The following is a 16,244-nucleotide window of genomic DNA, read 5'->3' as shown; positions in this document are numbered from 1 at the left end:
CACGCTTGCTGTAGTTGGGTGGGTGGTGTGAATGCGAGCTGCCCCTCAGACCCATGTGTGTGCACTCATTCCCTTAAAAGGCGGGGCCTGGCTGAAAGGAAGTGGGTCACGGGGGGGGGGGGGGGGGGGGGGGGGGGAGGGCCAGGCCTCGATGGCCATAACCCTGCGCTACTCCTCCTGTCTGCTCTCTGCTTCCTGACAGGACACAATGTGACCAGATGCCTGTGCTGCGGACCCTGTGCCCAACAAACACACTGTGAAGTCTCTTTCCTTTTCCCCAATGTGACCACAATCAACCTTCCTCATTTACCTACTTTGCCAGGCTTCTGTCACTGTGGCAAGAAGCACTCCCATGAAGCTGCCCCAACACTGTCTAAGTGTGCACACTGCACTGAAGGGGCTGAGCTCATCACTGTCTAAGTGTGCACACTGCACTGAAGGGGCTGAGCCCATCACTGTCTAAGTGTGCACACTGCACTGAAGGGGCTGAGCCCATCACTGTCTAAGTGTGCACACTGCACTGAAGGGGCTGAGCCCATCACTGTCTAAGTGTGCACACTGCACTGAAGGGGCTGAGCCCATCACTGTCTAAGTGTGCACACTGCACTGAAGGGGCTGAGCCCATCACTGTCTAAGTGTGCACACTGCACTGAAGGGGCTGAGCCCATCACTGTCTAAGTGTGCACACTGCACTGAAGGGGCTGAGCCCATCACTGTCTAAGTGTGCACACTGCACTGAAGGGGCTGAGCCCATCACTGTCTAAGTGTGCACACTGCACTGAAGGGGCTGAGCCCATCACTGTCTAAGTGTGCACACTGCACTGAAGGGGCTGAGCCCATCACTGTCTAAGTGTGCACACTGCACTGAAGGGGCTGAGCCCATCACTGTCTAAGTGTGCACACTGCACTGAAGGAGCTACGTTCTGTGAAAGGACTGTCCCTCCAACATCTAAAGGTTGATGGGAAGAGAAAGAGGATCCTGAGGAAGAGGATGGAAAGGACAGGAGTGGGGGAGGGGTCAGGATGCACAAGTGGTGTTGATCTGTGTCGCAGTGCAGGAGGCTGAGGAGGCATCAACTCAGCCACACAGTGAAACCTTCATCTAAAAAAAAAAACCAGGAAGGAAGAACAAGGAGGAAGGAAATAAGGAAGGAAGATAAAAGCTTTCTGCTCATGTGACAGGGAAGAGGTCCCCACTCCTCACCCCCCAAAGCTGTCCACACCATGTGACAGGGAGGAGGTCCCCACCCCTCACTCCCCCAAAACTGTCCGCACCTTTTCTGAGGATCCTTTTGCAGCAATCCATCCAGCAAGTTAGTGAAGTCTGAAGATGCTTTGGGGAAGGACGAATCTGTGAACAAATGATTTTCCAAAATGGAAAAGGTGGTGAGAGCAGCCTGTAAACATCAACTTTATGTTACTGTCCAGTAGCAACATCTAAAGCAACAGCGCTTCGGCATTTGAGATTGTTTTAACAGACACTCTGAACCCATTCGCCACATCAGCCTGCGAGTCACAAGGACAGATGTGCAGAGACAAGACACAACCCTTTAACCCAGATCGTGCATGAGCGCGCCCGATGCCTCTGTCTTAGCTCCCCAGGAACATTCCCTCCCTGAAATAACCGCACTGAGGGCCAGCAGCCTGAGCCACTCACACCCAGTCTTCAGTGGACAGCTGGACCTTATGCTCTGAGCAATCCTAACTTTGCAAACCTTGCCCTGTCATGCCCTGCACTGCTGATCCTGGCAGCACCTTTTTTCTTTGGAAAATGTTCAAGAGAGAAATAACAAACAATAAGCACCGTCCCTGTTCCGTGGATCTCACAGAAGGATGTGCACTGTGCCACCTCCAGTCTGTGGCTGTGAGCACTGTCACATGACAGAACCGTCCCTGTTCTGCAGATCTCACAGAAGGATGTGCACCGTGGCCACCTCCAGTCTGTGGCTGGAAGAGGAGGCCAGGACAATGACGACCTGAGAAACAGCTGAGTACAGTTCCTTCGGGCGCTGATGCACAGAATGCTGGGCACTGCGGCCGCTGCCTGAGGAGCTCTGTGCAGAGCCACTAGCCAAACACAAGTATTAGATTCACCTACAGACCTGAAGAATGCCCCATTTCTTCCCACTGAGAAGCAACCCGGAAACAATCACATGGGACAGGAATAAACACACAGAGGTACACACTAATTTGAAGCTGCTATCACTTGTAGCTTTGGTGGCCATGATGGTGACCAGCCTGGGGTGATGGTGGGTTTCCTGTCAGGTAAGGTGCTACCATATCTCACCTACCTTTTGGAATTGGTGGTGGCGGGTCCTCATACAGAATCTTCTCAACTAATTCTGACACCCTGTCTGAGAAGAACGGGGGTTTCCCTGAAATCACATGAATTGCAGAATCAGTCGCCATCCACACTAATTCCAAACAAAGCTACAGGCATGGCAGGGGCGTCACATGACAGGAAGCAGAAGACTTAAAGGTGCTCACTAACCACTGCAGCCCGGCAAGCACACCAGGCTGCAGACTTCCTTCCTTCACAAACGCAAAATCAACCTTCCAGATCAATACTCAAGTTCACACAGGGCCAGCCCCTCAGGACATCTGAATCATGCGCTGCTCACAAGCCAGGGGAGGCTTTCTACATGGACCTCAGTGGGCAGAACATTTCAACACTGCGGTTAGGAAGACCACTGCGTGTCAGAGCGCTCCAAGCGCCTCCAGCAGCCCAACAACAGTACTTTAGTTGAAATGGCGTACACAAAAGTTGTCTACAACCAGTTGTGTGACACCTGCTAGGTCAGGCAACTGCAAACACTAAACTTGTAGTTTGCTCTTGGTTTTACTATGGTTTGGTTGTATAATGAACCAAAAAGCAATCACCTGAAAACATTTCATAAAGCAGACAGCCCAAAGACCAGAGGTCACTGGGGACGGAGAAGTCAGTCCCCTTCACAATTTCTGGAGCAGCATAGATCGGAGAGCCTGAAAACAAGACAGGAATGGCTTGAGACGCATCTGGATTATTTCCTGCACAAAGAGCCACCGAGATGGAAAGACACAGGGAGTGCAGCCTGTACCACAAGCATAGAATTGCTAGAGCCGGTGAGATGGCTCAGCGGGCAGAGGTGCTTGCTACCAAGGCTGAGGGCCTGAGTTCAATTCCCCAGACCCACACGACAGAAGAGAACAATCAAGTTGTCCTCTGATCTCCACTCACTATGGCACAGACATGCGCACATGTGCATATGTGGATGCGTGTGCGTCGAATGCAGGTAGAAGCTAGGGGTTGCCATGACATTTGGTGACTTCCTCTATCACTCTCTACCTTATTTTTTAAGGCAGAGTCCCTCACTGAAGCCGGAACTCACTGGTCTGACTAGCCTGTCTGCCCCGCCAGCCCCATGGATGCCCCTGTCTCTGCGCTCCTGTATTGGGATTACAGGTGCACGCAGGCACGGCCTGCTCATTTCACATGGCTCTTGGGGGAATCAAACTTAGGTCCTCCTGATCATTCATTCAGCAAGCATCTCTCTCACTGAGCCACGCCCAGCCCTAAGCACAGTAACCCTGGCTGGCCCCATCTCATCACTGTCAAATCCACCTGCCAGGAACAAGCCCCAAGAGATCTGCCTGGACTACAGAGATCAGCTACCCCATGAGGCTGAGCACACTGAAGGAGCCGCTGGTGTGTGCCGGGCACGTTCTGAGCGTTGGGTGAGCTGGCCCTGTTCCGGTGGGTGGTGAGAAGGTGCCCACTTTGTCCAAGACGTCTTGTGCTGACACCGTCAGACCACAGGGACGTTCCAAGGCCAGCACGGAGCTCCTCTATCCTGCCTCTCAGCAGGTGTGTGAGCGAGTGGTGAAGCAGAGAGCCCGTGCCACCTCCTAAGCGCACGGCTGGGGTACAGCACGGGGTGGGGGGAGCAGGGAGGGGGGCGTCCGGCCTGCCTACCTCTGACTCGGCTCTTCATGCTTCTCTTCGGTGCGTGTTCTCCACTGTCACCACTTCCTTCCTCTGTTGCTACCAACGTAAAGAACTCCTCCAGACTCTCCCCTTCCATCCTGGCCAGGCAGAAATTACTGAGCTTCAATGTTCCGGGCCCTTCCAAGAGAATCTGCAAAGGTGGGAAGAGCCACAGTGTCTTCAGAGACAGGCTTGAGGCCGGGCATGGTGGCACACACACGCCTGTAATCCCAGCACTTGGGAGGCAGAGGCAGGTGGATCGCTGTAAGTTCGAGGCCAGCCTGGTCTACAGAGTGAGTTCAGGATAGACAGGGCTACACAGAGAAACCTTGTCTCAAAACAAAAACAAAAATAACAAAAAAACAAAACAGGCTCAAGCCTAATTCAGGCCTCTCCAGGGACTTCTCAGAACAGCACCCAGGGCTTTGCCGCCTCCTTGCCTTGTCATGGCTCAGAAAGATGCTGACACGGTATGCTTTTAAAAAGAAGCCAGTGGACTACAGAAATGGTCCTGAAGGTTGTGGTTTAAATAAAACTGAGGGGCTTCACACCCCCCGAAAAAACTCAGCCAACACGACATTTAGGAACAGTAGAGTCGAAGCTGACGCTGTCTGCTCTTAATGTCCATTGTCAGCCATCAGGGAGCCCTGGGTTGCAGGAAAGGTCATTACACACAGGTCGCATTGTGAAGGTAAGGAAGCAGGTCCAGCGGGAAGGTAGGGCTTACACACACACACACACACACACACACACACACACACACACACCTCCTTCATCTCTGTGGGGATCGATGGCAGTCTCACAGACAAAGGGCTGGGACTGACTCAAGTTGGCCAACGCCCTGTCTGATCAGACGTTGGGTGAGGATGACTGAGCCAGCCCAGGAAGCTGCAGCACTTCTAGCCATGGCATTGAAAACGCAGCAGGAGACTAGCAACATGGCTGGTGACCAGCTGCTGAGAGCAGTTTAAAGTCAGCCTTAACTCGACGACGACAATGTCAGCTAGCCCACCACAGCGGCCTGAAACGCCACAATCAGCATCCCCTGAAGACCTGCTCAAACACAGACCACCGCCCAGCATGTCCTAACTCCACAGCTCCAAAGCCATTCAAAACAGTAGCCACTGCTAACACACTGGCCCCAGTGCAACAGTGTTTCAATAAAACTTTATTGTCAGAAACAAGACTCTGCCCACCTCCTTCCAACATTGGTTTTATAGACCTTTCTTGAAAGCCTTGCAGTTCACCTCACTAAATATCCCACACAACTCTAAACAAACTACAGCCTCGGGCCCAAAGCCCACGTCCCCGCCTGTTTTTAACTGTGAACTGAAAGGTGTTTTTATATTTTTAAATTGTTTTCAAAAATAAATAAAGGGCTGGAGAGATGGAAAGAGGTTAAGAGCATTGGCTGCTCTCCCTTAAATTCAATTCCCAGCAACCACATGTGGCATACATACAGGCAAAATACTGTATACATAGTAAATAAATCTTTAAAATAAATAAGTAAATAAATATAGTGTAGGGTTTTTTGGAAGGGGAGTAGGTTTTGGTTTTTTGAGACAGGGTCTCACTCTGTTCCCCAGGCTGTTCTTGAACTCACTATGTACACGAGGCTAGCCTGGAACTTACGGCAATCCTCCTGTCTCAACCCTCAAGTGATAGGATTGCAGGCATGAGCCATCTTGGTCAGCTCTGAATGGTATTTCTTGATATGTGGAAACTCCATAAAATTCAAATTTCAAGGTCTATAAATGACACCCATACATTTGCATATTGTCCCTAGCTGCGTTGGTACTACAGTGACAGCTGAGTGGCTGCAGCCCTGGGTTGGGTTTGTGGACACTGCAGAGTTTCTAAGCTTGCCACAGTTTTCCTTCCGATCCTAGTTTCCGTCCCCACCCGTCTCTGAAGTTCCATCGTCGTCTACAGATGGCTGACAAAGCCCAAACTAAACACTCAGCTTTCACTTCTCTGCCTAAGCGACAAGCAAATACCACAGAGAAGGAAGCCAGAAGGGGAGGTGGTGACTCAAGCCAGAGTCAGCCTGGGGCCAACGGAGAGTGGAGCAGGCTCTCCGCTCTTGACTATGAACACAGAGGCGCCTCCTCCTGGCCAGCAATGTTGTTAAAACACAGTACTGTCTGCACCATGAGGAATACTATACAGTCAAGAATGCTACTATCCAACAAAGGCACAGCCATGAAGGGGCGCTGGGAGTGAGTGCTGAGCTGACCATTCACAGCACACAAAGCAAGAGGGGACAGAGCAGCCTGCAGCGAGGAAGGACTGGAGAGGTGGCTCAGAGGTTAAGAGCACTGTCTCCTCTTCCAGAGGTCCTGAGTTCAATTCCCAGCAACTACATGGTGGCTCACAACCCCCTATAATGAGATCAGATGCCCTCTTCTGGTGTGCAGGTATACATGCAAATAGAACACTCATATACATAAAATAAATGAATAAATCTTTTTTAAAAAAACAAACAAACTGGGCTGGAGAGATGGCTCAGTGGTTAAGAGGACCAACCGCCTACTCTTCCAGAGGACCTGAGTTCAATTCCCAGCAACCACATGGTGGTTCACAACCATCTGTAATGTGATCTGATGCCCTCTTCTGGCCTACAGGTGTACATGCAGGCAGAACACTATACATAATAATAAATAAATATTTTTTTAAATTAAAAAACAAACAAACAAAAATGACCCTGAGAAAGCCCCTGGAGTTGAGACCTGAGAGCTCAGGAGTTACCTTTCTGGGACAGAGGTCACAGAACAGGATGCCCAGCCTGTGGAGGTGGTGCAGGCCTGTGACCAGGTCCACCCCAAACACTCTCACAACATCTTCTGGAAGGTTCTTGTCCTGAGCAATCACGGTTTCTAAAGAACCACCTATGGGAAACGATCTGGGATCAGCCACCAGCCAGCACCGCCACCCCCCACCCCCACCCCCGCCAGCCAGCACCGCCACCCCCGCCAGCACCGCCACCCCCACCCCCGCCCCCCGCCAGCCAGCACCGCCCCCCGCCAGCCAGCACTGCGCCTGGCACCCACACTCAGGCTCTCACTCATGTACCTGTGCACAGCTCCACCACCACCCAGAGATGATTGCTGGTCTCGTACCACTCGTGAAAAGTTACAATGTTCTTGTGTTTGATTTCGTGGGTGAGACGGACCTACAAAAAAACCACAGCATTCATTCACTCTGCATTTAACTGGAACTCAAAAAACAAACGGTGGGGTTTTTGTTTTGTTTTACAGCCATCAGAAGTGTTGGTTCTCAAGGTGGACACGGGGAAAAGCTAATGATGTGTGATCTTAACGAGCATCATGAGTGTGCGAGCGCTGGCAGCAAAGAACTACTTACGGTAAATGGGTGAAGGCAACACCAAAATGGCCAGTGCTGCCGAGGAAACATGGATGCTCTGTGCTGCTGTAATGGCGTAAAGTCCAAAGACACCCAATGGAGCTTAAAAACACCTTAACCTAAAGACGCACTGAGTGGTTTTTGGTTTTGTTGGGGGCTTTGGGGTGGGTTGGCTTGGTTTGTTTTTTTGGGTTTTTTTGTTGTTGTTGTTTTGGTTTTTTGTTTGTTTGTTTTTGAGACAGATTTCTCTGTGTAGCCCTGGCTGTCATGGACTCACTTTGTAGACCAGGCTGGCCCAAACTCACAGAGATCTATCTGCCTCTGCCTCACAGGTGCTGGGATTAAAGGCGTTCGCCACCGTCATCCAGCTGCATTGAGCTTGTTTATATCACCCACAAGCATGACTCGGCCTTAGCAGCCCTAAGCACACCCGGGCACATGCCTAGCCAGAAAACGTGTCTTTACCCTCTGCAGACACCTGCAATATGTTACTGAAAGTCACTGACAGAGATTTCCTATGCAAAATGCCAGGTCACTCTGAGCTGACCTCTTCCTCTCCTACTTCCGGCAAACTGCCAGGGCAGGTGAAGCTGAGGAGACTCCAAAGGGCCTGAAGCAGAGCCACGCTTACACTTGCTGGACCCGCTTACTGGAGAGAAAACAAACACTCTGCCTCAGGCCATTGCAGCGCAGGAGCTCAGGCAGACACCACCCCTCCCTCTGTCCCCTCTTCACACAGCAGAACGCAAGAGTAATGTCTGTTCTCCTGCCACCCAAACACCGCAGCTCAGTGTTTGTCTCCTCTGAAGCCTCATCAAAGCCACTGGCTGGTCACCTCTCCACCCGCAAGTCCTCAACCTTTACCTCATCAGCTACACTACACAGCTGATTTCTCTCTTTGCCTTGCATCTCTTCCTGTCTCTGACCCCCCCCCCAGGGCCCCCGCTGTCACTGCTGGCAGCTCTGGGGTGCTGCCTCCTCTCCACTGCTGGGTCTCCGTCAGTCTCTTCACGCTGTAATGGAGGAGCCTGGCCCTGTCCCACCTCCCTTCCCTGTGACCTAACACTGACTCAGACATCGATGCTCACGTTGGCATCTCTGCCCCTGATGTGCTTCTAACTCACACCCAAACACCCAAAGTCTTCCTCGCAGTCCACCGGGCGGACAGTGGGCTCCGTGAGACCAGAACCAAGCCTGCTCAGCTCTCACGCCTTCTTTCCCTCTCTGTAACTGCCACTGCCACTCACCTACCAAATGCCCAGCAAACCCGTTGCTCTTCGTGCAACCCTTGTGTCTTATCAATGTCCAACACATCAGCTCCGCTTCACAGAGGGCCCCACGCTCAGTTTACACAACACTCAGAACCCACAAGGCTAATCCGTACCGTGAGGAGGGAGAGTCCGCAGGACGGGAGGGAGGCGGGCCTCTAGAATTCTGCCCGTGTTACCTGAGCGGACGCCATCGGCCAACACTAACCTACACGGACAAAACACTGAGCAGCCGGCACGTGAGCAGCCCACTCCGCTGCCACGGGCACAGAACCAGGAGCTGAGTGCGCTCTGTACTTTATTCAGACAGACAGGCAATCTGGGAAAGCAGGGCAAGCATTACCAAGCCCCTTCTGTCATCATCCCCACCCTGTGTCTGTGGCAGAGACACCTCCAGACACACAGTTAATTCAAAACGACCTGTTGGCAGCGAGAACAGTCCTTCCCCCAGAATGAAGTACAAATGTGTTCCTATTATATGGGCTACACACTGGGCTCAGTGGGCAAAGGGCTTGCTGCCAAGCCTGGTGATAGGAGTTCAATCCCGGGACCCGGGACCTAAAAGTTGTTCTCTGCGGGAATGCCGCAGTGCCCGGGGGCTGCATGCTGGAGCATCTTCATGGAGGTCATTTCCCTCCGCCTTCTAAGTCCCAGCGATAGAACCTGAGCTCATCAGACTGGTGGCGGGTGCTTCCCCACCGAGCCGTCTCGGCAGCCCTCACACGCCAACTCTTAAAATGAATGTCAACTACAGACTCCCTTGCACCAAAGCCGAAAGAGCCGGCCACGCCTAGGCGAGCTCATCACTCATTACCCAGGACGGGCAGCACCAGGCAGAGAGATGGGGCCCTCGTCCAGGGTGAAACGTTGACTGTGGATGCGGCCCAGCCTGTGGCTTCTGTTACGCAGCTACCTGTGTATCTGCGGGCTAAGGAGGGGACCCAGGGCCTTGCACACAACAGGCAAGCGTTCTACACCATCCCTTGCCTTGATGAGACAGGCTCTCACTGTGTAGCCCAGGCTGGCCTCGACTTCTCAGTCCTCCCTCCTCTCTGCCTCCAGACTTCGGGGATTGCAGGCACCATCACGTGGCATCCTGCTGCCTCCAGGTAGGTGGAGACACTCAGGACTTACCCAGTTGGTTATTTCAGGCCGTTTGCACTTTTCAGTACAAAGAATGGCCACGAAGTTGATGGTGCCCTTGCGACGCCCCTTATACACGACGGTCCTGCTTCCCCTGCCAATCTCCTCATACAGGACAAAGTTTTCCATGTCTGGACCGATTGCTCATATACGGTAAAACAGCATCTCTGGCTCCTGGGAAGCAAACAGAAGTGACGGTGACAAATGCAGGCTGGCTGTGCCAGGAGTCAGTCTAGAAGGCAGAGCATGCACACAATGTGGTGGATGCCGATCCACCAGTGTTGGAGAGGGTCCCTGCTGTTTCTAAAGAAAGGAAAAGAACAAAACAAAAACAAAACCAAGATGTGTTGTGGGTTTTTTTTTAATGTATTTGGGGTTTTGCCTGCATTTATGTCTGTGCCTGGTGTCCAGTGAGGACTGATGAGGGCATCAGGGCACCTGTAACTGGATTTACACATGATTGTGAGCCACTATGTGGGTGCTGGGGATCAAGGTCCTCTGGAAGAGCAGCCAGTTTTCTTCTTAACCACTGAGCCATGCCCCTAGTCTCCCTCCCACACTTTTTTATTTTTGAGAAAGGGTCTCACTATGTAGCCCCGTATCTTAGTTCAAGTTTCTATTACCGCGATAAAACATCATAACCAAAAGCAAGTTAGGAGGAAAGAGTTTGTTTGGCTTACACCTCCACACCACTGTTCATCACCGAAGGAAAATGCAACAGGAACTCACGCAGGGCGGGAACCTGGAGGCAGGAGCTGGTGCAGAGGCTGTGGAGGGTGCTGCTCACAGGCTTGCTCCCCATGGCTTGCTCAGCCTGCTTCTAATAAACCCAGGACCACCAGCCCAGGGGTGGCTTCACCCACAATGCATTGGGCCCTCTCACATCAGTCACTAATTAAGAAAATGCCCTACGGGTGCCTACATCCAGATCTTTGGGCAGCGTTTCCTCAGTTGAGGCTCCCTCCTCTCCTGTGACACTAGCTTGTGTCAAGTTGACATAAAACTTTCCAGCACACAGATGGGTCCTTATTTTTCACCCTGTGCAAAGTTAACCCCAAAACAGATCAAAGATATTAACATATGAGCTGAAGCAACAACTGCTAGGAACGTAAGGGGAGAACATGCTAAGGGGCAGGCAGAGGCAGGGAACTCCTGGAAAGAACTCGGTGGCTCAGGGTAAAACCATGTGAACTAACAAATGACATCAGCTGAAAACCCTTCCTCACAGCAGAGGAAATAGAGTGAAAACAGCTTCCAGAACAGGAGGCCTGGCCTTGCTATCAATGTATCTCACATAAGATTAAAGTCTAGAATCTCCAAAAAAAAATTTTTTTAACGCATCAACATAAACCACCGGTAAGCAAATGGAAACATGAACAGACAGTTGACAGAAGAGAGGCAGGCGCCAGTGAATGAGTGACAAGATGCTCAGCACCGCCAAGGAAACACAAATTCAGAGAGCAGTGAGCTTCAGGCAGGCTGAGCAGCTGCCATCAAGGAAGCTCTGGTAAGGGGGTCCTGCGCAGAGACTGCAACGTAGGAAACACACTCGGGCCGACCCTGGTGGCACACATCTTTAATCCCAGCACTGGGAAGGCAGAGAGAGTTCTGGGACAGCCAGGGAGACACAGAGAAACTTTATCTCAAAACACCAAATGGAGGAGGAGGAAGGAGGAAAGAGGGAAGGAAGGAAGGAAGGAAGGAAGGAAGGAAGGAAGGAAGGAAGGAAGGACAGAAAGTTCTGGGTTATAAAGTGTACTTGGGGGAATTGGTGAGATGGCTCAGAGGTTAAGAACACTGTCTGTTCTTCCAAAGGTCCTGAGTTCAATTCCCAGCAACCGCATGGTGGCTCATGATCATCCATGAGATCTGGCGCCCTCTTCTGGCGGGCAGGCATACATGCAGGCAGAATACTTGCCACCTACATGCACAGCCATGATACTCTTTTTGTTTGTTTGTTTTGTTTTGTTTTTTGTTTTTCGAGACAGGGTTTTTCTGTGTAGCCCTGGCTGTCCTGGACTCACTTTGTAGGACAGGCTGGCCTCGAACTCACAGTGATTTGCCTGCCTCTGCCTCCCGAGTGCTGGAATTAAAGGCGTGTGCCACCACGCCCAGCAGCCATGATACTCTTATATGAAGACACACACATGACACACACATGCACACAAACATCTGTAGCCCTGCTCACAATAGCCAAAGTGTGGGACCGGCCTAGACACCTGTCCACGGTCGAACGGATGAAGAAAGTGTGTCCTATACGAACAACAGCTGAGTGGAAAAGTGAAATGACATCATTTTCAGGAAGATGAATAGGTTTTGCCGTCACTGTGATGATGGTTTGAGGTAAGGCAGCGTCAGGACGACAAATACAACGTTTCCTCTCAGGTGAAATCGAGTGTGAACATATACAATATACCGAACACTATAGAACTTAGATTTAAACATATACTGTGTATAGGGCATGGGGGCAGGCAGGGGACTGAGGGAGGAAAACACAGCCTAAAGGGAGGAGAGGTCGGAACAAAGGGTGGTGAGAAGCAGGGAGGACACAACGCCGTGCTTTCTCCACATGCACGATCTACACTTAAAAGCAAATGCTCAGAAGGCACCAGAGGACTGTGTGAGGAAGAGGAGAGGACAAGCAGGAGGGGTAAGAGAAGTAGGGGAGGTCATGAGGGGCAAACACGGCATAAATACAGGGAAACACTATATGAAGCCCCTGATACTGTGCGGTAGCTTAATGCATTTGTTGTTTTTGTTTGTTTGTTTGTTTGTTTTTAAGAACATGGGGGCAGCCAGGCATGATGGCGCACGCCTTTAATCCCAGCACTCGGGAGGCAGAGGCAGGTGGATCGTTGTGAGTTCGAGGCCAGCCTGGTCTACAGAGTGAGTCCAGGAGACAGCTAAGGCTATACAGAGAAACCCTGTCTCAAAAACTCAAAAAAAAAAATAAAAATAAAAAATAAAAAAAGAACACGGGGGCTGAGAAGACGGCTCAACTGGTGACCACTTACTCCACAAGCTTGAAGACTTCGGTTCAAATGCGCAACACACCCACAGAGATCCGGGAATCCCAGCTCTGAGGGGCAGAGGAGGGGGGACCCTGAGAGCTCATGTGCAGGCTAGCGCAGTGTCTCAAGGCAAAACGCAGGCAGCGCCAGGGGACACCTGACTTAAATGCCCTGCCTGCACACACAGCCGCGAGCACCAGCACACTCACATGCACTCATGCACGCACGCACATACACTCTCACACATGCAAGTAGCCGTGTCAAAATTGTTTATTAGTGGACTGGAGAGACAGCTCAGCCATTAAGCACACACTCTGCTCTTGAGGGAGACCTGAGCTCTTCCCAGCACCCACCCTGGGTGGTTCACAACTATCTGTAACCCCAGCTCAGGGGAATCCAATACCATCTTCTGACTACCACAAACACCAACATATACATGTGCACATGCACATAAAGAAATAAATCATCCTGATTAAAAAAAAAAAAGGTGGGCTGGAGAGATGGCTCAGTGGGTAAGAGAAACCACATGCTGGCTCACAACCATCTATATTGAGATCTGGTGCCCTCTTCTGGCATTCAAGTGTACATGTAGATAGAGCACTCATACACTAAATAAATAACTCTTTAAAAAAAAAAAAGTCTAGATAAGTTGCTACAAGCCTCTGAGTTTGGAGCCCTTTACCTATTCTCTCAGCCCGACCAACCGTTCCTGGAGACTAACAGGTGGCAGGCAGGGCAGGCAAAGCTCAGCAGGTGCCTCTCCTCACAGCATTTGAGAAGGATCATGTGCCCCACAGGCCGGGAAGCGTGGAGCAGGGAGTGACTCTTCCAGTGCAACCAGCTTCAAACCAGCAAGAAAATGCACATTGGCCAGGCTGGGGTTCGTGGTCATCATAACCAACGTGGACCATGGACGCGAGGATGGGGGCTTGTGACCACCACCAGAGTAGGAGCATCCTAACCAGCTTGGACCACGGGGTATCAACCCTGGGGGAGCTGCGACTCCGGGCCATGAAGACGCAGTGGGTTGAAAGTGATGGCGCTCGAACGTCTCATCTCGGGATCAGGGAAGCTCTCCTTGTCCTCGCGTGTGACGAGGATGTGGCGGGTCAGAGATGTAACGAGGCATGGAGCCAGCTGCCCACCCACCTGAGCGATGATCGGGGACCCGCGTCCCAAGTGCTCTGCCTCTCCACGACGCGGCCGCAGCCTGGACAGAGGGAACCGAAGCACCCGAAGATCGGACTAGCAACTCCAGACTCCTGGAAGCGCCTTCTGTGTCACCATGGCAACCTGAGAGACGCGGGAAAAGGAGCGGGGTTTTGATTGGCTGATCGCGCCCTAGCAAGAAACCCGGAAGTGAGGACGGGAGCGTCTTAGCGCGCCCATCAAGGACTTCTCGCCAACTTCTGGGGTGATCTCATTGGCCTGAAGGGAGATTGGCAGCTTTAAAGCGGCGGGACTCCCAGGTTTGCTCGGCAAGCATCCCTCAGCGTTAGAAGGCCTCCATCCCATCTCCATGACAACATCAGAGGGCCGGAAGAGACCCGGATGTCGGCTGGCGGAGCGCTTTCGGCCCTATGAGCTGTGCCCGGAAGTGAGAATCCTTGAGCACCCTAAGGCCGGGACACCCTTTCTAGAAAGATCCCAGGGCTGACCCGGGAGGAATGGTGAGACTCTACACCGCACCACGGAGGGCACAGCTTGGCGTTTGCACGCCCTCCCGTCTCCATGGCAGCACGCAGGCCGCCGGCGGTGCAGGGCAATGATTGGATGAACTTACGGAAGTGGACCGGAAGTGGCTGGAGATTGGCGCAGCGAGAGCCGGTCTCCCACTGATGTCTTTAGGGATGCGGACTCCTGAGCTTCTTCGGGAAGCTTCTGGATCTGGACCGAGGGTACGACCGATCGGCCTCTCTGGTCAGGGCGCGCAGTGGTGACAGATCCCACCGGGGAAGACGGCCCCAGCCACCTAACTGCTGGCTACGCAGATCTGCCGGATCCCAGTGCATCACGTCTTTAACTATTTGAGTGTGTTTCCTCCTTAAACAGGGTTTCAGTGTGTAGCCCAGGCTGGCCTCCAAGTGAAGCCGTAGGCGCCACCACACTGCTACCTTCCGTTCGGATGTGATAGCAAGTTGACAGTATCTATGGAAGTAGCAAAGCCCAGCTCAGTTGATCCAGAGTTCTGCTGTCAAAATGCGGTGGGGATGGGGCTAAGGTACCACCAAAGCTCACGCTACGGAACCAGTGAGTGTTAGGCTTACTCACAGAGCCCGATGGTGGGTTGCAGACAGGAGCATGGGCAAACCCAGAGCAACCTCACTGAGAGGCTTTGCCCAGCATGGAAGATGCCTTCCCCACGGCCATACAGATGGGTCCCTTCTTCCCAAGTCTTCGTCGGCCCGTGTGTGTATATATAGGCCCCCTCCAATACGTCCTGCTCTACACGTCACTAGAACAAAATAGCCGGGCCGAGAGGCCGGAAGGTCAGGTGAAGGTCCAAGACCCTCCTCTCCCTCCTCTGTCAATAGTCAACTAGACCCGCTGTCACGATCCTTGGCGAGCGGCACACCTGCTTGTGGAGATGGCAGTTTGTCTGGCTTAGAAGACAGAGATCAACCTTGAGTGTTGTTCCTCGAGAGCTGTCCCTGGGTTTTTATTTTTGACACAGGCTCTCTCACTGGCGCCTGGAAATGGCTGATTAAGGTAGGCTGGCTGGACAGCAAGCCCCGGGGATCCACCTGTCCCCACCACCCCAGCCCTAGAGTTCTGAGCGTGCACCATCACACTTGTGGTTTTATGTGTTTCTAGGGATTGACAGTCCCCATGCATGTGTGGCGAGAGCTTTGCCAACTGAGCCATCTAACCAAAGGAACACTTTCACACCTCAGACTTGGCCAGCATCTCTGTTTCGGTTTCTTGGTTTTTGTCTCTTGAGACTAAATTCCTATGTGTTGGGTGACTTCAAAGTTTTATTACGTCTCTGTGTTACAGAGGAGAATAAAAAGTCTGTCGGGGCTGGAGAAATGGCTCAGTGGTTAAGGGCACCGCCTGCTCCCAGAGGTCCTGAGTTCAATTCCCAGCAACCACATGGTGCCTCACAACCTTCTGTAATGAGATCTGGTGCCCTCTTCTGCACATAAAGCACTCATATACAATAAATAAATCTTTAAAAAATAAAATAAAAAGTCCGTCACCATAGACTCACATTGAAGGCTTTCTCTCCAGCTGGTGTCACTAGTGTGAGAAGTAGTGAAAACGCTAAGAAAGTGAGGCCTGGCTGGAGCAAGTGGGCCTTTGGAGGCCCAGCTTTGAGGTGCCTTGTACTGTGTAAACAGCCCTGTACCACCATTGCTGCCTGCTGTGTCTCCATGGCTGGGAGCCAGAAGCAGCGCGTCCAGAGACTGAAACTGTGCGTCGTGATGGATTTATCCTTTTAAGTTATTTCTCCCATGTATCTGCCACAGTGACAATAAAAAACTAACACGTCTT

General features: G+C 51.9%; 1 protein-coding gene across 4 annotated transcripts in view; it reads right to left on the bottom strand.

Annotated features, from left to right (window-relative positions):
- Positions 1-16,244, bottom strand: part of ULK4 (unc-51 like kinase 4) — a 293,347-nt gene extending 277,103 nt beyond the window's left edge. For 2 of the 4 annotated variants that reach the window (XM_084753195.1, XM_084753197.1), the window contains exons 1-8: positions 13,899-16,240; positions 9,730-9,912; positions 7,037-7,136; positions 6,713-6,852; positions 3,953-4,115; positions 2,881-2,982; positions 2,292-2,375; positions 1,276-1,351 (exon numbers count right to left, since the gene is read on the bottom strand). In XM_084753195.1, the coding sequence (XP_084609321.1) occupies positions 1,276-1,351; positions 2,292-2,375; positions 2,881-2,982; positions 3,953-4,115; positions 6,713-6,852; positions 7,037-7,136; positions 9,730-9,867 (803 nt within the window). In that variant the 5' untranslated portion in view covers positions 9,868-9,912; positions 13,899-16,240. Of the gene's footprint in view, positions 1-1,275; positions 1,352-2,291; positions 2,376-2,880; positions 2,983-3,952; positions 4,116-6,712; positions 6,853-7,036; positions 7,137-9,729; positions 9,913-13,898 lie in introns of all 4 variants that reach the window. The other 2 variants (XM_084753198.1, XM_084753196.1) reach the window with 2 other exon arrangements.

This window comes from Acomys minous (assembly GCF_964271855.1).
Source record: "Acomys minous genome assembly, chromosome: 13".
Classification (NCBI taxonomy): domain Eukaryota; kingdom Metazoa; phylum Chordata; class Mammalia; order Rodentia; family Muridae; genus Acomys; species Acomys minous.
This window is presented reverse-complemented; position numbering and strand designations above follow the sequence as displayed.